Source organism: Bacillus rossius, chromosome 2 (assembly GCF_032445375.1).
Source record: "Bacillus rossius redtenbacheri isolate Brsri chromosome 2, Brsri_v3, whole genome shotgun sequence".
Classification (NCBI taxonomy): domain Eukaryota; kingdom Metazoa; phylum Arthropoda; class Insecta; order Phasmatodea; family Bacillidae; genus Bacillus; species Bacillus rossius.
Genome location: NC_086331.1, coordinates 107,705,794 through 107,728,526, shown reverse-complemented (window position 1 = coordinate 107,728,526; position 22,733 = coordinate 107,705,794). Strand labels below are relative to the sequence as shown.

General features: G+C 37.0%; 1 protein-coding gene across 3 annotated transcripts in view; it reads right to left on the bottom strand.

Annotated features, from left to right (window-relative positions):
- Positions 1–22,733, bottom strand: part of LOC134529587 (platelet-activating factor acetylhydrolase IB subunit alpha1) — a 38,714-nt gene that overhangs the window by 5,714 nt on the left and 10,267 nt on the right. For all 3 annotated transcript variants that reach the window (XM_063363836.1, XM_063363838.1, XM_063363837.1), the window contains one exon: positions 17,320–17,526. In XM_063363836.1, the coding sequence (XP_063219906.1) occupies positions 17,320–17,526 (207 nt within the window). The remainder of the gene's footprint in view (positions 1–17,319; positions 17,527–22,733) is intronic.

The following is a 22,733-nucleotide window of genomic DNA, read 5'->3' as shown; positions in this document are numbered from 1 at the left end:
TGCCGCTGTGCCGTACCGTTGTTGCCGGGCCGTGAACTTAGTCTAGCCAGTTGCAGAGAATTCACTCAAACAAAAGCAACGTCTGCCCATTCAGCTGCTGGTAACTGCACATGCTTGATCACTCGTAATGCGTGTTCAAGTATTTGAGACAAAACTACAAGTATTACGGCACGCAGATTGTCATGAAGGCCACGCTTATGTTGGTCGCACTTTTGTTTTAATCAAGTCAACTGTGCGTACAATCGTACGAAATAAGGACTCTTACCAAAAGTTTATACAAGTCTGATGATGATGGTTGTACTAGCAGAAATATATTTGACATTAGATACCAGAACAGAAATGAACAGATGATTCACATGGAAAAGGTTGTTAAATGAATGTTGCATTGAAAAAAAATAATCATTGGCCTGACAGGATTGGTGTGAACCAAGTGGTGATACGCGAATAAAAAATTAATTTTTGAAAAATTAAAATGTAATTATCCGGACAGTAATATCGGTTTCACTGATAATCATTGGCCTGACAGGATTGGTGTGAACCAAGTGGTGATACGTGAATAAAAAATTAAAATGTAACTATCCGGACAGTAATATCGGTTTCACTGTTAGTAAAGGATGGTTTGGAAAGGTACACGACGTGAGTTGTAGGTCACTCCCAGGCGGGCAAGTTAGCCAGCCGACTGACGATAGAGTACATAACCACGTGTCTCCCATTACGCGGTGTCGTATTTGTCCTACAAAGTGTGATGGGAGACATATAAAGATAAATGGTGTGACATATTTATAGTTGAGTGTTATTCAACACATTTATATTGGGGGCTACGTAAAATATATTTTCATACACAATTTTGGAACACATTAAATAAATTAGCCTTGCTATTTATGGAAACTAATGCTTCAGAATACGCTATTTAAAATAACACAAGCATTTTTAGGAACGAATTAGTCGTGCTAAGTGAGGGATAAGTGTACTGCACAATTGCAACATAATTATGTTTTCTCATGTAAGATTATGAATAAATGATTACTTTCTGATAATAAGATTATGAATCAATGATTACTTTCTGATACATTATTCTTCTAGAGCAATTAAAACAGCAACTTGCGACAAAGTTGAATGAAATTTGGATCACACTGAATTTAACGTATGCCCCATTGAGGAAGAAATAGGCACAAGGATAAAACACACAATTTAAAAAAATCCTATTTTGTTATAAGATACTACAAAATAGTATATTAAATTTAGAAAATAACACTTTTAATCTATTCCACATTTATTGTACTGAACTTAGCAGTAATATTTGAACTTAAAAAAAAAAGTATAGCAACCACTTACAACAATTTTGTTATGCACTAGCACAAAAAAGGGGAGAACAATACAGCATAGCTGTTACAAGCATGAATATAGGATTATATAACAACTAAACTTGCAATACAAAATGTGTTAGAATACTTCAAAATTAATTCAGAAGAACTTTAAAATTAAATTACCATCAATGTTTATCAGAATGAACAGGCTAGTGTAACACTCTTGTGCGTGCATGACCTAGGTTTGAACAAGTTGTACTTACACTACACATATGTTAACTTCCCATGAACTTCTAAGTTTCTGCAAATAACAAAGTTACATAAGCTTTCATACAAAAGTACTAATTTGGTACCACAATTACCCATAATTAATACAAATTATTTAGTAAATGAAACTCTGTAAACGCTAAGCAGTGAATATATGTAACAAGGGTAGTGACGACGAGGGCGAACACAAATGCAGCAACTATACTTAATGCTCAAACCAACCTACTTCTGCAGCTAATTAACACATACAGATGCCAGTCCTTGAGAGTATACATATTCTGCTTTTGAGTAATGCTTGCATGCAGGTGGTGCCTGCCTGCCTAGTAGGCGGCGCCTGCCTTGTGAGCAGAGCCTGCCTTACATTGCTGTGCCCACCTCAAAGTTTTCTTTTTTGTTAGACTTGTCAGTTAGGCTTATTAATTTGTCTATTGTCTAAGTTATTTTACGTAACTTTTAATAAGCATGTTACAAATAAAAATAAATAAATAAAAAATAAATAATTTAATATATTTGTCTTTCGAGTTTTCACACTTTGCCATTTTATTATAACTGTTAATTAGGTTGTGTTGTTAGCTTTAGTACACTTTTGCTTTCCAAATTTTGTTTTGTTTTGGGTAACCGCAGCGGGATTGCGCTACTGCGGTGCGGCGCTCCAAGGAAGTTGGAAGCTCGTGGACTCCGTCAGCTGGGAGCAGCCTGGACATACGTGCACCTGCCTATGGCATGCGATGCTGATGTTGTGTGGACTACTGACTATGGACTTCAGCTTACTCATTGATTCGTCGCTGCCTATTTTTGAGTCTTATATTTTCTGACTTTTAAGCTTTTGGCCCACCCTCACGGCAAGTCTGAAGGCAGTTAGTCTATACATATCTACAGAGGCAACTGCATTTAAGTGTGTAGGTTCTTGTGACATTTGCACAATGCATGCTAGCAGACAAACTTCCAGTTTACTAACGTTGAGCAGTGAAGCCGCAATCTGGTTTGAGACATTTTGTAAGCAGCACTTGGTGCCAGTTGATATGAGTTGCAGCGCACAGCAATATGCATCACAAGCATTACTTTGCTCAGCTGTTAACATTGACCTTATACTTTTTACTTGAATACTTGTGAGATAGCCACCTGAGATTAGTGACTCGTACAAGAAAAATTTCATGCAGTAATAACTATTAAGTAATGCTTATTTGCTAATGCCTAGCAACAGACACTGTTGTTGAGTAGCTAATTTGACTTACGGCCCACATAGTATCAACCTCCATGAGTTTTATTTTGAGGAACTTTTGAACTATAGCAAGAAATACATCAGCTATTAATTTTAAGTTGAAATGATACAACTATTACCCGTTGCTTACAGTGCTGGTGTTTGGCATGCTGACCTTGCACTGCACAAGATTTGACCTTATATTTTGCACTTATGACTTACAAAGCTGTGTGTTATTTTCATTTGGCACAAGTATTATTAACATGCAATTTTCACAAAAAGAGAGAGAGAGATGTCTGTTTTTAATACGTCACTGTGTATTTTTGATGGACTTGGTACAAATATGCAATACATACGCACCTATTTATTTTGTCTTGTGTGTATGTGGTCGTCTTTAACAAACTTTTATGTGCATCTTATTTGCAGTGCCAATTTTAGTTTAAGCACTGCATCTTTGATAGCTTAACCTTATCCCTCCAAGAGTTTGAGAGAATCTTTGTCATGAAAAGGTTTTCCACCCAGCCACTAGGACTGTAATTTTTGCTACCTTTCAGCAACGTTTGAATTTAGCTTTGAGTTTTTCCCTTCCAGTCTTTCGTACTCACACTTTAAAAGATCTAGGGGCCACATTCGTGTAGACTGCATGCATACGTATTCATTTAATACATTTTAAACAAAATATATTCAAACAAAATATATCAAACAAAAACAACCCCCACATGTTTTGATAACAAAAAAAAAAAAAGGTGGCATCAGAAATTGTCTCAAAAATCAAAATGAAAAAAAAAAAATTAAACAAAGCAACATGAGAAGCTTCCATGTATGGTATGGGCATTATATGTAACTATGCTATTGTGTCTGGATAGTCACTGGCTCGTAAAACAAGCAGTCAATATAATAGAACCTGAACTTGTGAAACTGGGTTGGAAAATAAGTAAGGTAAACCTATGCTAAAGCCACAGTACCTACTGCCAAAATATTTTTGTTAACATTTCTTTCTGTGTTACATTTACTTCTGTTTCAGGTATGACTAAGAAATTCATGGAAATTTTTGGACAAAAAAAATGTGACATGGTAAAGTTTAATTTTAACAACCAATACATTGATATTTAAAGGTGATATTACTGAACAAAATTATTTCAATAGGAAGACATTATCTCAGAACATCACACTATATATAGCAGGGCATATATTTTCTCTGTGGCTAAATCACAGTGTAATTATTATTGAGATGTGCAGGTGATGTCAATTTCCAGTCTTTTATTCTAAAAAGACATTTTATCACATGTCATTCATTTCATGATTAAAATGTCACTTTCAAACAACATATACAACCTTCTTAGTACCCAGAAAACACGTACACACGAAGCACGACAATTCTTGTCCGGAAGTTCAAGTAAAGTTGTCAATTACAGGTTATGGAAAACCTGGAAGTCAGGGAATTTTGAAATTTCAAGCTTGTAGTAACCCTGTTGTTGTATAAATGAATGTTTGGGACTTAAATGTTTCAAAAAAAAGAAATACTATATGTTGTGAAAGACAAATATTGTAAGATTTTGTAGGTATTGAGTGTGGATATGTTTACCATAGATACTCAAAGTATCTTTTTCACCATAATATCTTATTCCCAAAACAGCATATACCAGGGTTTCAAATTCATATAACTTTATTTTAAACAGTTTACCAAGGCATATAATTTCAATGTCAAAATCTAGGCAAGGATTTCGATAGTCAAGGGGAAACTGCAAAATGTTTTCTTTAGAGATCTGAAATTCCAAATATTACGGCAAATTTTTGTTCATGTAGACACTAGGCCTATATTCAGCAGAACTGTCACATGGGAGAAAATTATGAAATATATTGCCTATAGTTAACTTAACTCACCATTTGCACTTCCATGGAATATGTGAGAGGCCACAGCAGAGTAAAGTAGGGATGGAGAACTAAAAAAAAAATAAAAAAAAAAATAAATAAAAAAATTGTCAACCACTTCAAGGAGAAGAGATGCATAAAACTGGTTCAACAAAATCAAACTCTCCATTAACCACAGCAAAGTTCAGGAGGAAAAATGCACGTCACAAAACATGATAAGAGGAATCGAAGACCTTTCACCAATTCAAGTAGGAAGTAATGTGTGAATTAAGAGTGTGAGTCATTATAGTCTGGCTCAACATATACTAAAACTGTTGACGAACTCCAAAAGCTATATCGTAATGCAGCACTATGTGTCTTGGTACGCTTAGGCATCCATGAGGGGCCTAAAAAAAAGACATGCCAGTTCATTGCCACCCTGAAGAAATTTCTAACAACCCAGTTGACCAAAACTCAAAGTCTTAGTACAAGTTTGTAACAACACACCAAAAACCTCTCATCTCATTCCGAGACAGTTCAATTATCCTGGGTAGCACTACTACCCGATCCACCCTAGATTCTCAGGCTAATAAACAATATGTCCAAAACCATTTCTGATTGTGTGCTTCTATGAGAATCTAAGCAGAGATGTCACTACATTAGACTTCCCCAGCATGACTGTGCCAATTCGGCAATCCTGACTATGCTGGTGACATTCCTCGTGCAGTCAGAGATGTTCTTCCAGGTATCACACCTTGCAGCCATTACAGATAGAACAGCCATGTTGTAGTATGCCCTCACTAGCTATAAGTCTGAGAGCAATTACAGATTGTTCGCACCAAGAACATGAGCTAAATGGGACTAGGTCTCAAAATAATGACCAGTCAATTTCTTCATGTTTGAATTTCATTTGTAGGAGTCAACAGGCCAAAAGCTTGTAGCTAATCGGTTGCACTTGTAGAAGAACAGTTATTTAGATGATTGAGGATACATGGTCCACAGGCACAGTAAAATGTCATTTGTCCTCAAGCAGATTATCTGATTTGCAGCTAGACCATAGCAGATATTTGGAAAAGGTTAGTTCAAAGCTTGTTACAAATGCCACAGTTCATTTATCCAGATAAAACGTCCTGCTGCAAGCTCTTTGCTATGTTTACTTGATTGCTTAAACACACTGAAATTTTTACATTAAACAGTGATTAAGAATTTTTGTCCAATGAGTTTGCAATGCCCAACTACTCTGAAATTTTTAAACACAATACATCTCGTTTATACTGTCACGATGAGTGCGATGCAAATATACACAAAAATTGTGTAACATATAAATAAAATTAATTATCTAGATTGTGCCAGTACTGTTATGAACTAGGGGAACAGGGTTATAAAAGGATAGACCAATTAACTAACTATTATTCATTGACTAATATTAACAATTTTCTCTAGTTTATAACAGTCTGATGACTATCCACAAAACTAATTACACTTTAAAAAGTTCGTTATGCGTACTCCCCACTGGAGCTCGGTTTGACAGTGGCTCTCGCTACTGTTTGCACCTCTGTACAAACACACTACTTTGCACTACTCACTCGTCCGCTGGTCCCCAAAACACCCTCCCAGATCCTCCAATCTTCACACATGAACCCTGTCCCTCACTGCCCGCTATCACTCACCAAGGGACTCACTTATCATTCACTTTCTTCAATGTTACGCCGCAGGTCGGCCCCACTTTTAATACCTGCCAGGGTCCTCCCATAGAAACATCTCGTAGCTCTCGGAAGTATGGTGTCCTTTCAATCTTTGAACTGGCACTCGAAGCTGTGAGAATAATGGTGTCCTAGCTATGCAACAGTCCATCTGGCAACCCTCAGAACCATCCAGACAACAAGGGACCCACTGTGGGAAGGCAGGGCAGTGTGGTGTGGTTGTTAAAAAGTGGCTGGCTAATGGAAGGTCCCATGTGTCTGGGAAGGGGGGGGAGGGGGGAATGATCCATGCCATAACTCACATAGGGAGAGGGATGAGTTTTTCCCAGGAATCCACTACGATGGCCGGCCCACATCTCCAGTAGCCTCGTAACAATACCAACAAATGCTGATGCTGTAAAACATAAATTTATACAAAAACTTCACAAAAAAACTACCACAAGCCAAGTGTAGCCATTTACACTGCCCACAGAATAAGATGATGCCTGAGTGACCGTTACGGTAGCCTTGCCTGGGAGGGACGGGTAGGGGAGTATAAGGGAGGGAGGCCCAGCGCGCATGCGCAGAGAACGTATTCCGAGACTTTCACTTCGCATACCACCCTGAATGAAAACATTGACCAGTCCGCTACGTGCTATCGTGAAGTGTTTCATGTTTATAGCTAAAGAGAGAATAGTAAACTGAATAGTATTAAACGTAAGCTATCAACAAGTTCGCAGTAGTGGTTCTTTGTTGTAATGTATAATATAGATACTAGATTTTTTTTGTAAAGTGTTCTCTCGCGACGTTTTTTACCCCACGTTCTGAATATAAAAATGCCGCCTACGTTATCTAAAATTAAACAGAAAAAAATTCATTCGCAGGCGCGAGAGGTAGTGTTTAATGTGTTAAATTTTATGGAAAATGAAGCTCGGAATGGTGTGATGTCGTTATCTATTCCTCTTGAACGAGTGCAACTGCGCACGGCGCAAGCAACGGGAGTTTCTCGTGCTACTGTACAACGTATAAAGAAAGAAGGTCAACACATTAACGAAGATAGTGAAGGATTGTTCGAGACGCCTAACAAGAAAAGAAAAAAAGTCTTCAAAATACGAACTGGATGGGTTTGACGAAGGAGTAGTTCGTAGTATAATTTATAACTTTTATATCACAGAAAAATGTGCGCCAACAGTGCCAAAGCTTAGGGAGAAGTTGAAGATGGAGATAGGGTTTCAAGGTTGCGATAGCACCCTTCGTAAAATTCTGAAAAAGTTAGGCTTTCAGTGGCGTAAAACGAAATCTCACCGCCTCGTTCTTATCGAAAAGCATGATATCAGGCAGAAAAGAATTCACTATATACAGAGCATTATGCGTTTCAGAAATGAAAACAGGAATATAATCTATGTAGATGAATTGTATGTGTTATCCTCGCATGTGCAACAAAAAAGCTGGGCAGATGAAACATTAAACGGTGTCCTTCAGCCAGTAGCGAAAGGGCAACGCCTTATTATGATACATGCTGGCGGTAAAGATGGATTCGTGCCAAATGCCCTCGTTATGTGGAAATCACATCAAGCTACTGGTGACTACCACCACCAAATGAACCAGACCAATTATGAGAAGTGGATTAGGGAAAAACTCATACCAAACATGCCAACAAACAGCGTCCTGGTATTGGATAATGCACCCTATCACAATGTCCGTGTAAACAAACCGCCCACATCTTCGTCAACAAAAGATGATATGAAAAAATGGCTGTGAGAAAACAAAATTTCATTTACTGAAGACATGCTGAAGCCAACATTGTACGAACTTATTAAGATAAATAAGCCACAGCACATAGTGTATTCCGTCGACCAGATTCTTGAAAGTTTCGGTCACACACCGCTCCGACTTCCACCCTACCATCCCGACTTGAATCCCATTGAAGGTATATGGGGTAAAGTTAAGGGTATTGTTGCATCAAAAAGTCTGTCCTTCAAAATAGATGACGTGAAAAGACTTTGCGAAGAACAATTTGAGAGCATGGGAAAAGAAGATTGGGTTCCATTTTGTAATCATGTTGAAAAATTAGAGCAGGAGTATTACAGCTGGGATGTTCGTTTTGACATTGAAATCGACAAAATAATTATTACACTTGGCGGTGTAGACAGTAGCAGTGAAGATTCGAACTCTACCGAAGATGAAATGGAAGGAATTGGAATTCTTGAGGAGAGCGAGTAAATTTGTGACTTTATTATTATTAACCAATAATAGACTGTAAGTTAATGTTTTTTGGTTGTGTACAATACTCTTTATATTTTTTCAATCGAAGAACTTGGAATTTCTCAGTTTTTTTTTTAAGTGATTTTATTAATCCATAATATAGACTCAATGTTTTTGGTTTGTGTATACTAAGCCAGCTTGCTCCCCTTCCCCCTACAAGCTTTCTGAACGTTCGTGACGTCACCCAAGCATCAAGTTATCCTGCGGGCAGTGTAAAGACAATATAACAGGAATTAGACAGGAAACTGGACTATACAATGACTAAGAATATGATTTTGGAAAAAATGATTTGATGATATATGAAAAAAGCCAATACAACATATATATATATATATATATATATATATATATATATATATATATATAAAATTTTCAAAGCAAAAATAACAAAAAAGTTAACTGACAAAAAGCAGTATAGAGTGAAGTTTCATACCAGGCGATTGGAGCTCAGTCAATTTTTAGCACACTAAAGAAAAGATACTAAAGAAAAAAGAGTACTGCAATCTGAATATAAATTTCACTTAAAAAAAGCACATCCAATAGCTATATTCCACAGCAACGAACCGGACAGAATAAATTATAATGCAGATGGTTTCGGAACCACTATAAAATGTCGAAAAACATGTGGGGATCGACATTGGCCAACTCTTCAACGTCCGGCAGCAGTTAAGCTGTTGAGGTGGCGTGGTTGTGAGAATAGCTCATTAAGATATTCAAGTTCCTTCGGATGGAAAAGAGCACGATGGCTGGAATGTACGACTGGAGGAGCTAGAAGTTGCAGCACTGCTGGGCCACAGCACAGAGCAGCACAGAGGTGCAGGCCATGGCTGCACCAGAGCAGGAGAATGTCTAAAAGGCAGTGCTGCAATGCGCGGAGGAGAACAACAGCATATGGCAAGACAAGTGAGATACACTGTCCGTTCACATGGACGAGCTTATCAACAAGCTGGAAGACACAGCCTGGAAGCTAGAGCCACTGCGAACGGCCAAGCGGCCCGCGAGAAGGCAGCACTATGAGCCAGCAGTACACCTGTCTGGTGGAGACCACAGCTGGTGCCACACAGAAGTACCATCTGCAGCTGCAGCGAAGAACGAGGCACTGAGCGAGTGAATTGTCATTTAGACTGCCACACTGGGAGTGCCAGCCAAGAAGTGGCTGCTCTGCAAAAGCCGGCTGAGGAGTTGGAGATGTTGCACGCAGAGGAACTGCAGGAGGAAGCTGCATGGGCATATAGCGGCCACCCAGCAGCACAACCTGCACATCACTAAGAAGTTGAGTGACAGTCACAACAAGCTTGGAGAGAACATGCATTCTCTCCAAGTTCATTGTGACAGTCACTCAACTTCTTAGTGACGTGCATGTTCTCTCCGACCTTGTTGCGAAAGACACTAACTTCTTAGGGATGTGCACATTGTGCTGCTGGGTGGCCGCTATTTGCCGGCAGTTCTACGAGCTGCTGCTGCTACTACTCAACCTGCTTCTACAGAGCAGCCACTTCTTTACATGCACTCCCCAACACCAGACTCTAAAGCAATTCACTCTCTCAGTACCTCATGCTTGAGCTGCAGCCGCAGACGCTCCTCCTGGTTGGCACAGGCCGTGGTCACCACCAGCAAGCGTACAATTGGCTCAGACATGCTGCCTCCTTGCGGGCAGCATGGCCCTCCATGGCCAGTTTCTCTGCCTGCTGTATCGCTCATGCTTGGCCACTAACAGCTGCTTCACTTTCCAGGCAGTGTCTTCCAACTCCTGGAGTCGGATCAGTTCCTGTTTCAACTCCGCCTTCTTCCTGAGCCCACTGTTCGCTCTGGCTGACCAGCACTGTCTCTTCAGCCTACTTGTCTGTAGCCAGGGTCACCAGCTGGCCAGACACCATTGCTAACTCCTTCAACCGTGCCACCGTTTGCTTGTCAGTGGTATAATCCAACTCTTCTAAGTGCAACTTCTATTCAATATCTCTCAGAGCCTCCAATTGCAAGATGACAGACTACTGTCCAGATCACAGCTCCTTGTGAAGCAGATCTATCCATCTGCACGACCACCATTTGATCCTGAAAGTGTGTGACAGGCTCAGAGCTGTCACCCATCAGCCTGGCCACATTGTCTGTCAGTTCCGTCACTTCCACTCTCACATTGTCCTCCACCTTCTTAGCATTCAACAGCTGGTGTTTGTACAGCTCCCAAGCAGTGTGGCACCTGTCAGCCTTTTCCTGTCATTAGCACTCGAAAAGCTCACCTATGTCACTGAATGTGGTAGCACATCGCTGCGCGTCCTCCAGGCTCTGCTGCAGGGGTCCGTCTCACTGCGCTTTCTAACCAGCTGTGCTTCTAGGTCCTCCACACACTGCTGCAAGCCATCCACCTCGGGCGTGCTAGTGGACATCTGCGGAAACTGCACCCCCGGCTGCCACGTCTGCTCTCAACAAGCAGCTTGATGACTCTGCAACCTCGTAACACTTTCTCTCCACCTCCTCGTGCGCGACCTTCAGCTCCACCTCCAGCTGGCCATGCAATACTCTTTACACCATCACCTTCTCGAAGTTCACATCTATGTCCAACAACAGCATTGACCGCCAACTGCTTTGTCAGTTCCTCGACGCTGCAGCTAGATGAGGTGTGGCCAGGACCTTCCTCCTCAATGTGGGGTCAACTCTGCTGTAGATTTGGCGCTCGTAATGCCTGAGTAATGCATCCCATTGGACGACAAAAGCTCCTTGCCTGTGACTTTTAGCACTCCACCTCCTCCTTTCAAGACCTGTATCTGGGATGCCAAGGAAACATTTATCTCTGATGCTGTTGCACCATTCACCTCTCGCACTCTCCGCAGTCTTGTTCAGCTCGGAAAACCTTTTTAGGAGCTTCCGATTGTTCTCTGGCAGTTCTTTAAGGTTTCCAAATATCACAAAATTTTGCGAAAATTACTGGAGAAACCAACTTTAACAGTACGCACTACCCCAATTTAATGCAGCAAGTGGCACACCTGCTTCCCCAGGTACAACACCTGAGAGTACAGGAGGAAATTCTCTTTGATGCAGGAAGAATGCCGCTCATGTATATGTGCCTTCCGGTCACACGACTGCCTCGTTTCCTGGCCATTCACATCCAGCTGCTTAGACTACTCGATCACAGAGCCGAACCCCCACTCGTTGTCTTCACACTGCTTCCTGAGCAGCGAGGCCCATGCCTCCATATCCTCCAAGAGTTTCTGCAGATACACCAGGTGGTACTTTTTCTCTTGCTTCATAATGCGCACTTTCTCCGAGAGGCTAGCGCAGTAGCTATTGAAGCAGCTCTGATTCCACCAGTATTCCCTCCACGGCATCAGTAATCTGCTGTTTAGCAATAGCAGCAACGAGCTCATACGTTGCCTTCAACTCCTGCTCCTTGGCAGTGATGCACTCGTCCTACGACAAATCCCACCTAAGCTTCGCCTCGGAGAGCACTTGCTTCTCTCCAGCAGACATGTATACAATGATGGTTTGCCTCCAGGTCCCGGTTCATTTGTTGGCATTGGTCAGCACCTTCTCCATAGTTAGCTCCCCTCCTTGTTCAGACACTTGTAGATAGATGTTCATGGCCTGTGATAGCATGCAGCTCTTTGGCGAAGCCCTCCTTCATGCACACCTGCGCCTGCTGCTGTGCGTTGATCCATGCACCCAGCTTTTGTGTCCTCAGCAGTTTTCAGGGATGTCCGCAGGCTGTCCACAGCTTGTGGCTGCCTCGCGCACTCATCAGCCTGAGCCAGCATCTGTGCCTCAAGCGCAGCAGCTTGTCGCTGTAGCCAGGGCGTTTGCTGGCCAAGTTGGCACGGTACTTGCCCATGCAGCTTGTCAGGTCCTGGTTGTGACGATGCAGTGCCAACAGTTGCAGCTCCAGACGGTCCTGCCTCTTGACGAGGCTATTACTTGACATTGTCCGCTTGCTGCAGGACCACACCCAATGCCTTACAGAGCTGCTCTAAATGCTTCATGTCCACTCTAGTGGTGCGCTGCAAGGCATTGCTCCTGATTTAACTGTTGCATTTTTTTTTAGTAATGCTGATGATAGTTGATGACTGTAGAATTTTTTCTCAGCATAGTACCTGATTAAATTTTTTTTCAGCTTTTAAGAGTAAGTTGAAAGGAACAGTTTCATACTTCTTTAAGTGTTTCTGATGATTCTTTTGCTTTATGGTGAATAAGCTACTTAAAGTTATTTTTTACCTATTTGATTGTGTAGTTACATATTATGTGCTTCCACGTATAATTTTTTTTAGTATTGCTTGCATTTTTATTGTATTTGTAGATGTGTGATCACACAATTTTCTTTTGAATATTTTTGGCCTGTTTTTTGTTCAGAAACAGGCTGATACAACAGTTTGCCAAGTACGTAAGGATTAGAGAGAGACAGAAGTTGCTTGCCCATGAGAAACTCTGGATTTTAGTTGAAATGCTGTTGCCATGGGCCAGTATTGGCTGATATTCTTCTGTGTAATTTTGTGATTGGGCGGAGATTACATCATATTAGCGCCCTTTACCCTTCCTCAGGAAAAAAGAGCAACCATGAAGTCAGTCGTTGCATGGTTGTGGTACCGAAAGGTTGTGGTCAGACGATAACTCAAAATTAAATAATAATGGAGCGAGTTGAAATATATTTTGCGGCTGTGGTCCAGGTGGCGTCGATTTATAAACATTTTTAGATTTGGTAATTTGAATTGGTTGTCGGCATTTAGCCCAAAACAATGAGTAACTATGCCATTGTTCCGAGGACTGAGTCCTTCGGCTTATACCGTGAGTTGCAAGCAACCACAGGAAATACTTGAGAATAATCTTTAATATCCATTTATTGGTATCTACGAAGAGTAAATTTGTGTTTTTGGAGGGAGTGGAGATGTTTTGTGTGACCCATTTGTATTTTCAACATGTAATTGTTTTTGTGACTAGTAAATTTTTGTGAAAGATAAATAAAAACATTTAAAATCTGTAATGTATCTGAGAAACATTATTCCAGTAATCAATTGTTGACAATAACATTTTTTTTAACTTAAATATTATTTTAACTGTTCATGTATGTGTACTAGACCACTTTTGAGCTAGCCAGAGGTCTGGAGTGTTACACATTAACCTTGTTAATGTTGGTTTTCAAAAACAACTTTTATTCAACACACAATAAAAAACATCATACATTGCCAATAATAAAGTGTGTTACAATTCACATTCATGTTTTAACAAATAGTATGAAAGGAACTGTAAAATGGAAGTTCCTGTTTAAGTTGTAAGATTGTTATGAGAACTAAGTTACCAGCACTTTGTAAAAGTGGAGCTTAGACCTAGTTCTGGACTGACTTGCAATTTGTCATAAATGTTTGACTATCATCGGAAGCAATAAATAAAACAAAAATAATTATAATTACAGTGAAACATTACTCCACAAGTTACCACTCATAATGCAATATCAAACATTCTTAATATAGTTTTTGCAAAACAAAAATAAGTTATGTATTCATATCTTAATTTTATAGTACATCTAAGGAACACAGCTTGCAGTTACAAATTATATACTATCTTTGTATAAATATTTCATTGTGGTGAAAAAAAAAAATTGTTTCTTTTCCTCTCTCTAAATTCATGTGTATAAGTACAAAATTACAGGTGTGTGTAGATATGTGAGACATAACAAACATTTTTTTTTCCAGAAAAATTCCCTTTTTTTCCATTACCAACATTAATATTGTTTAAGATAGGTTGATATACTTTACACAATAATTTATTTTCTGCAGCTTGGTAGATATGGTTTAAACAATAACTTTTTGTTCTTATCACTTGACAGAGGGTAGCATAAGTTTACCCAACTCTCAAATTTTAAATGAGCCATTAGGTGGTAAAGAAAGCCAAAATGTATGTTTTTTTTTGGTTCTGCTTGTATAAAAAAGTTGATAATTTTTTTTTAAATATAACTCAGAAAATTTCTCAGTTTTGCATAAACTTTTCTGGTAGATTACAGGAAAATTTCCCCAAAAATTACTTTTCTGGAAAACTAACATTTCTAGGTGCAAGTGTTTGTGTTTGGTACATAAATATTTACATTCTATAAAATTACTAACAAGGAGAAACAACATAATTAAATAAGTAAGTATACTAAGTTATTTGTATTGTACTGTATGTATTTTAATAAACTAGACAAGTTAATTTGTAAACTTTTATTTTAAATTTCTGTTAATAGAAATGTATATATGGAAACTAATATTAAAACTGTTTAAGATATAAATTCTGTAGACACACTGGATGAAATTATGAAATAACTATTGAAAATGGCTAGTAACATCAATTAGAACTCAAAAATATAGTTTTTAAAACTTTTTTCTGATTTTTCTGCAATTAATTGAAAACTACTTAACTGAATTTAATGAATATTTTTTAATCAATAAGGACATTGGAAAACTTAAAAACTAGGCTATATATTATCACAGAATTCCACCCCTGAGGGGGTGAATATTGTTTTGAAATAATTTCCGAAGCTTATCAAGCATTAAAAATTATTTGGTTTTCAGTAATAAATATATCAAAACAACCAATCCTTTTTTTGACATTTTGCAAAATTCATTCCCTTAGGGGTGCAAAAGGTATAAAAATGGTTTTAAGAAGAAAAATACATACCTCCAAATGTAATATAACTAGAGGTAAGAAACTAAAAATGAACATGCATAAAGAGTTATGTACTGTATTTTTCTGTGGTTCAAAATTTGACCATTAAGGAGGTGAAAAAGGGGTAAATTTTGTTTTGCAATAAAAAAAAACATATTTCTAAAGAAAATCAAGCAGGGGGTAACAAATTGAGCAAAAATAATGTACATAATTAGTTACCCTGCATGTTTTTATATTTACTCGAGATTCAAAAGAAAAGGGGGTGAAACGTTACTTTTTATAGAATTAAGTCATATCTCCAAAGAATCAAGCAGGAGGTAAGTAACTGAGCATGAATATTTACATGAATTTTATAGGGTATTTTTAACATTTTTCGAAATTCTATCACAAAGGGAGTGAAAAGCACGTAAATTTGATTTTATAATAAAATATAATATCTCTGAAGCGAATGAAGTGGGAAGTAAGAAACTGGACATGAATGATACATAATGAGTTGCATAGCATGTTATCAGATTTTTTCCAATGTGACTGCAAAGGGGGGTGAAAAGCAGGTTAGTTTTAGTTCATTATAAAAGTCATACCTCCGAAGCTTATCAAGTGGGAGGCAAAGTGTGTGAATCTATTTAAAAACATATACAATTGACCAACTCATTTTTACCACTTTCCAAAATTTTACCCCTAAAGGGTTTAATTTTTTTTATTTACTTAAAATTTGTTGCATGTCTACCGATGGCTTGAGGCCTTGGATGATAGGCTCGATACAACTAACACAAATACATAAATGACAAAGACAAAACTATACTAAAAACAAAACAATTGATAATGAAAACAAAAAACAAACCGCAACTGAACAATATAGTATATACAACATAACATTATTGGACCCTCAACAAAATTTGTATAATACAATCAAGAGATAGGATTGTTTTTAATTTATTTTATTATCAGCTAGAGGAAAATAACTTCTAAACTTATTGAGATTTGAAATAGTTCTGTATAAAATGTCATTGGTTTTGGTTAATGTGGATATTAAAGGTTTCTGATGACTGTTGAAAGTAGGTACTTTAATACCTGTATTGTCGAGTACATAATAAAACTTAATTTTATTACTGTAACAGTTATATATAATAAGCATCTAATAATGCTATTCTTAAAGATAAAAATCCAAGAAGGGAGTGCACATCCACCTTTTGAATAATATTTATGTTTTGGTCTATAATTTTGATTGGTTTGATTTGTAATTTATCTAATTTGTCACTGTCAGTTTTAGTAATGGTCCAAATAACAGTGTCATATTTAAGTTTGAATCTCACCAAAGCTATATAAAGATTAAGTATTGAATATAAATTAGATACATTAAAAGTAATATATTTAGTCAGAGCTAACATTCTATAAGCAAAAGATCTAATTGTTTCAATATTAATATGAATGAAAAGTTTAAAATCAAGCTAGATACCTAAGTCTCCAACACAATATGGATTTTACAACAGCCTGATTATCAAGTTTATATTCAAATACAATGGGATATTTTCTTGAGAAAGTTATAGTAGTCGTTTTCCCGTAGTTAAGGTTCACAAGGTTACGATACAAAATGTCACGTTGAAGTAGAGAACAGTCCTGAGGAAGATTAACTTTTTAAACTATTTTTAGGTCATCAACAAAAAGAAGGCCAACCACGAATAAAAAATTTAAAAAAACTAATAATCCAACCAAAATGGTTTTAAGACATTGGTAATGATTAATTTACCTATTATAAACTACCTACTCTTATTCGTTTTCAGAAATTTTAACTGGTGAGGTTTTGAAACATTTAAATAGGGTCTCTCATGAAATGAAAAGGAAGTAAGTTTTATTTCATCAAGATAAAATATATCTTCAAATACACTATAACGGGAGTTATATAATCAGAATAATCTATATTAATAAATAAATGAGCTTACAAGTTACTACTTTCAAAATGTGGTAAAATATCAGCAATATTCTGAGATTTGCACAAGCGAAGCCATAAGTTATTTAGCTAGTTAACGTATTAATTGACTTGACATTTTCTATATCCCGAGCACACGACTATATGGAAAAAATAAAATAACTTTAATAAAAAACCTCAGCCCAAGTTACTTACCTTTGGTTTGCAGAAATCAAGTTCACCATTCTGAATACGCCACAGTAAATGCTGTGTCTGGTCACCACCAATTCCAAATGCCAAAGCATGCAACTGTTCAAAACTTTCACGCCAAAACCGTGTTCCTTCCATCCTCTGTACAACCGAATCCCCCAGAAAAATTATTTCTGGTTCTTTTTGCTTTGCTTGTGCAACATAACGCAGGTGCTGAAACAATCAAAAGTCACAGATATTATTTTTAATAAACCAAAGTTTTATACATACTAAATATTAATTGGAAGACAAAAATAATTTTATCTCCTTATCGACCTACCCCAGATACAAGAAAAGGAAATTGCAATATAAAAGTTAAGAACACACAAAACAATGGTCAGCAAACATTTTTACACTATAATATAGTATAATATATAATATAATATTATGAAGTAAATGTTGGCAAAATAAATTGACTTAGGGTAGACAAATCCAAAAATTCTGTTCATGATATTTAAGTGAAACAAATGTCCAGTCTTAGAAATTTGGAGATCAAGGTAATTGTATAGTTCAGCAACTGTTTGAAACAAGGTGAATTAATTAACCAAAAAAATTTTTTTACACCTAAATTAGGGTGGGTAAAGAACATTTTATTTAATTTGAATTTAATTCTAAGCCTAAAAGATCTAAGTCCATGCCAAAGTAAAAGTCTATGTCGAAGTCCAATTAAAGATCACTTAAATATTATGCTACATTAAGAAAACCGCACAGATACAACTATCTGAATAAGAATATTGTAGGAAACATTTAGCACATTAACAGATTGCCACCGCTTGTAAATAAGAAACAAAAATTTTAAAACCAATAAATTACCTATGTAATGGCAAACTTAACTTATGAAGCACTTTTAAAATATAAACACATTACTATTAGGTACTGCACATAACTACGCATGTTTTTAAATTTTAAGAAAACCGGCTATTGTCCATATTCTAAAACACGATGTCAAGAAATTTGCTTTTTTTTTTGGTTATACTACACCAATAAACATTAAGTCTTAAAATTTGGTATGAATAATCTTGCTCTCTTTCACATTTGATGAATGAACAGCTTAAATAAATCAAATAACATTTACATGCACTTCGTAAATTCTTACTCTTCCATATATATGTTGTGCAACAAAGCTTTATTTTAAACTAGCAGTGCCCGCGACTTTGTCCGCGTGGACTTTGTTGGGGGGTATTGTGACTTTCTGAGATAAGATGGTAGATGCACAGTTTTAGGTTGTTCTCAAAACACTCATAACCAATGGTATATTAAAGTACTTCTGCGTAAACTATATTTTTAGTTTTGTCTTCCGGCAGAAGTAGAAATTGTTTTTCTCCCGAACCAGATCTCGACAGAGCAACATATAGTTGCCAGTGCGAAAAACACTCTTGGCGTAAAACTATTCCTACGTACTTAAATGTTTGTCCCTGGGCCTTATTAATTGTTACCGCAAACGATAACTTCACCGGAAATTGAATTCGCTTAAAGTGAAAAGGCAAATCCGTTGGTATCATAGGTATGCGAGGTATCAGCACTGTTTGCACTACTGCTGGACCAGTCAATACTGTAGCACCAATCACGTTATCGCGAAGGAATTTTACTTGGAGTCTGGTTCCGTTGCATAAATTTGGTGGTTTAAGATTCCTTAGCAGCACAATTGGACAGCCAATTTTTAATTTGAGTGAATATGAGGGAAGGCCACTCGGATTTAAAGAACTTAAAAATTCTTGTGAATAATGTACCGCATCTTCTTGATCCATTAATTTATCAATGGACCTGTAGTTCACTCTATCTCCTGGAAGTTTACCCAGTATCATGTTATTGATGTCGTCAACGCTACTGTTTCTAGCTGCCAATATTGCCCTTTGACACATCCACTGGTAGTCTTTGTTTTCTATATGGACTACATCTGGGTACACTCTAGAGATTAGGTCTTCAATGCTAGTCATACATGCGCGTGCAATACTTAATACTTATTTGGCTACAACACTAATACTTACATTTTAAATATCGCGATATCTTTTGAATGAAACGTCTGAATTGAATAATTCAAAAAGTTCTAGAAAGGTATTGAATTCGTCTTGAATATGCAGTAATTTATTTGGATAAGAATTAATACCAAGCTACACAATAAAGAGTTTTTGAAGCGACAGCATTTTAATTATTTAAAAAAATAAAATAAAACACTAATTGTGAGATAACTACAATAGTTAGACATATGGTTACGCAATATTTTTTGAAGACAATTATATGTTCTGCAAAGTGGTAGTACATTGTTTTGTTCTATAATCAATATGTTTCGCAGCGCACGCCGTGTAAGGATTTTTTCGGGTCATTTTTTTACACCTTGGGTTACCTTATTGGACTTTAAGTAAGGATCCCTAATGTTATTGATAATATAATATAGCCTATAGCCTTCCTCGATAAATGTACTATCCAACACTGAAAGAATTTTTCAAATCGGGCCAGTGGTTCCTGAGATTAGCGCGTTCAAACAAACAAACAAACTCTTCAGCTTTATAATATTAGTATAGATAACCCTTAGTAAAACGAGCAAAATGGTTGTAGTGCAAGGATTTCATTTATTAATAGTGCTTTATCCCCATAAGAAGATAAATAATAGTGCTTTATCCCCATTAGAAGATAAATATTGATAAGGAGAGAAAAAGCGACAGGAAAAATAGCAGTGTCTCTAGTTGGGAGGAACATCTCTCCATTACCATCTCTTCCTTTTGCTGGGTCACAAAAATGTAAAACTTTTTCTGTATGCGATGAAATGAAAAAGGTGAGCGTGAGACTAAAGTCAAGTTACGGATGTTGCAGAACTCTACGTACGAGCTGTGAACAGTTTATAGGCCAATTAATTACAGTCTGAAATTAAAAAAAAGTCTTAGCTTTCGAGTAATTGGCATTTTTCCTTGATAATTTTTCTAAATATCCACCCTGCATTCAACTATTAGATATAGTGACCAAAAATTTAATTTTTAAATAGGGCTTAAATGAGCCACTTTTGAAAATGCATGGTACATTATTTTTACAGTATGAATAGTCAACATTTGCCAGGTTAAAAATTTTTTTCTCTCATAAGTCATGTGAATCACTCTCCTCCCAAAAAAAATTGCATGTTTGATTTTATTTTGAATCATTATCAATTGTAGGGTTATTCAGAATTGCATGTAACAAATAAATAGAATAGTATAATATGGAAACTTGCTCTACAAAGCCCGACAGAGCTCGACAAGAGCTCAACAGAACTCGACAGAGCTCCACAAAAATCGATAGAGCTTAACAGAGGTACAATGTAGGGATTTTAAAACTTCAAAAAAATTCCCTCTAACTTAAACACTATCTTTTTTTTAATTCAGAACCATCATTTGTTGACCTATAAACTGTTCACGACTCTACGTTGAGTTCAATACACTATGTTTGTCACGCAATATAGTATCAAAATTTAAGATTACTTTTTTATTTAAATTGTAGGGAAAAAAATTACACTTTTTTCATGATACTTTTTTGATTGGTCTTTCAGCAAATATTCAGATTTGACACCTCATTATTGTCACGAGAGTTGCTCATCATGTAAATTTTGTAAATATTGTAAGAATACTCAGCAACTAAAGAAAATATGTTCGCTGAAGGCCTGCCAAATTAGTCTCACCTCATCTTGAACAGTGCAGTAAAAGTTTAGGGAATTTTTTCTCCAATGTGGGCATGCTTGTGTGAAAGGCACCAGCTGATTTAAATCCTTCTTTTGTAAATGAGGTGGAATAAATAATTGCCTGAGCTATCAAAATATAAACATTGCTGCAGCAGTTGCCGGGCATGGGAGGAAAGGGTAGACAAGCATCTGGTCCCTGATGTGTATTATCTACCCAAAACACATGCTGACAGTTCTAATCCAATTTTAACAGCTTGAGTGGTTCTCACTCTGGTAAATCACATCAAACCGACACCATGGATGTTCGAAATAGCACACCAAGCGTAAGTGTAGCACCATCTGCCTTGGTCACAACTACGTAAGTCTTGGAAGGCACATTACCCTCAACTAGACATCCATGTAACTACTGCGACATGAATTTTGCTTTTGCTCATGCTGCACGAAGGCATGAGAGAAGTAAATGTGCAAAGAATCCCTCATGTGTGAAGTTTAAATTTGATAAGAGCAATCTATGGTTTACTCACAGTGAAGTTTGAAAAGACACTTGAAGGTAAGCAAAAAGGCATTTCGCTTGCCTGCAAAACAGCTTGTGAATGTTTTGACTCCTTAATTTAGGCTATAGTTTACCATGTGTACAGGCTCCAGCATTAAAGTAGATCGGCAGCAACCGTCCTCATCGTCATCTGGTCATGAATCTAAACTTAACACTGGACTGACCGTATTACAGACAAATGATAATGGATTCTACTTGGTGAGTCTGCATTTAGGGGAATTTTGAAAGATTACTACTAGCTAAATACTTTTAATGATGCAAAAGACATTTGCACTTTTTTTAGTAGTGATATTGAGCAGAGTACAAAACATCAGCTTATGGATGATGTAGCGGAGGATAAATAATAAAAGTTAATGATATAGCTTTTGATTAATTAAGTGAAATGGGAGAACATGAAGAAATTAAATACAAGATGTATGAGCAGAATGGGAGGAAGAAGACTATGATGACTATGAAGAAGAGGAGGTGGTGTCTGTGATGTTAAAGGTCAAAGGTGCTCGATCATATCATCGTAACGAAAAGTGCAATACATAGGAGTTGGGCACTTGATTTGGAGATGGTGGATGTGATGTCATAATTATAATTGTCAGAAAGTTCTTGAGTCCAAGATGGTGGATGGAAATTACATAATAGAAGACATACATAATAAGTGGAATGATAAAGCATAAAAAAATTGAATCCAAGATGATGGATGGAAATGACAATAATCCAAGATGGTGACCTATGTTCGTTCACTATAGCAGTACATAAATATAAACCATAGCTCTAATATTTATAAATAATATTAACCAATATTATGGCCAACCCTGAAACAAATATTTCATGCATGATCCGACCAATCAAAAGTATATTACATACCCCTAGAAGTTTGTTGGGTGGGTTATCTGGTGGAGTAATGGGGAATACTAAACCACTTTGTGAATATGATTGGAGACTTAGAAAACTTATAATGGAAAAAAATTATAGGTAAATTTTGTGGGAAAATGGAAAATTTATTGGGGGAAATGGAAAATTTTGTGAAAAAATGGGAAATTTGGGGAAATTGGGAAATTTTTGGGAACTTTGGGGGAAGAGGTGATTATAAGTGTCAAAGGTCACGAATTCTGAATCCTAATCCATAATCCACTGCCCCTGGAGGTATTCAATCATATCACTAGACATTTCATTGAAATCCACTATGTC